The following is a 1,071-nucleotide window of genomic DNA, read 5'->3' on the forward strand; positions in this document are numbered from 1 at the left end:
ACTAAATACATTCCCGCGTTCGCTTCCCTCAACTGAACCACATCTCATGGGTACCCGCGTTTTGCTTAGCCCCTACGGGAAACTCCGTGATGCATCAAGAGCAGCTCTCGTAGTAGCGAGTTATCTTTCTCGAACCTCTCCCCTACCCCATTTTTTTCCCTTGGGTGACGTAACTCACTTATGGTCAACTAGAATATGAAAATTCCGAGGAAATTTTGGGCAATTCTTGCTGGTTTTCTAACCTCAGCTGAGATAAACAAACATATTCCCCTAACACTGCTCACAGCTGGCCCTAAGTAGGGCTGGCTGGATTGAGTGCATCCAAAATTTGACCTTGCAGTTCTGTTACCGATACTCTCCTGATCAACTTCACTTGCCACTAGTATCGAAAACTATCACCCGCAATCGAATTTCCGCGCATTCGAAAATTGACCTAAAATTCAACATTACCTCCAAATCGATCGTCATCTCCCTCGTTTCCAAATACAGTCTCCTGCATATCTTCCTCCATCTTCTCATCAAGGTCATCATTCTCATGTTCTACCGGAAGATTCAGCAATTTCGCCTCCTCCGTATTTCCCAATGCATCAGACATATCTTTCACTGCGCGCGCCCAACGATTATGAACCTATGATGAACATGAGCATTTCTCAATGACGCGAATAGTATGGGGGGGAAATATGCACATGGTCAAAATTAGAATTCTGAGGAAATTTTATACACTTTCACACTGATTCGTATGTTAACGTGTATATTTAGTGAGCAAACTGTCGAGCTCAGCTGAGGAAAGCGGCAAGAGTTTCACCCGTTTTACGCCTAGTGACGTATTACTCCATGTGAAAAACGCAATATATTACTTGTTATGCACTTATTAGAGTTACGACACACATTGTTTTTCCAATGTGCTATAATATCGACACTCATACGAGAAAAACCAAAATTATAGGTTTTACACGCTCAGGAATATTTAGCAAAATTGAACAAAAATTTGCCGAGTGTCACAACCCGTTTTACGTGAAGTGCGTAATACTTCTGTGAAAACGCGATATCGCACTATGCAGTAGTCGTGAA

General features: G+C 42.3%; 1 protein-coding gene across 1 annotated transcript; it reads right to left on the reverse strand.

Annotated features, from left to right (window-relative positions):
• Positions 1-450: 450 nt before the first annotated feature.
• On the reverse strand, positions 451-628 carry Pmar_PMAR015106 (hypothetical protein; the record flags this gene model as incomplete). The annotated part of the gene is made up of 1 exon (XM_002766818.1): positions 451-628. A coding segment is annotated over one exon (178 nt), but the record flags the coding sequence as incomplete, so codon positions are not given.
• Positions 629-1,071: the final 443 nt, after the last annotated feature.

The sequence above is a fragment of the Perkinsus marinus genome, assembly GCF_000006405.1.
Source record: "Perkinsus marinus ATCC 50983 genomic scaffold scf_1104296971624, whole genome shotgun sequence".
NCBI classification, from domain to species: domain Eukaryota; phylum Perkinsozoa; order Perkinsida; family Perkinsidae; genus Perkinsus; species Perkinsus marinus.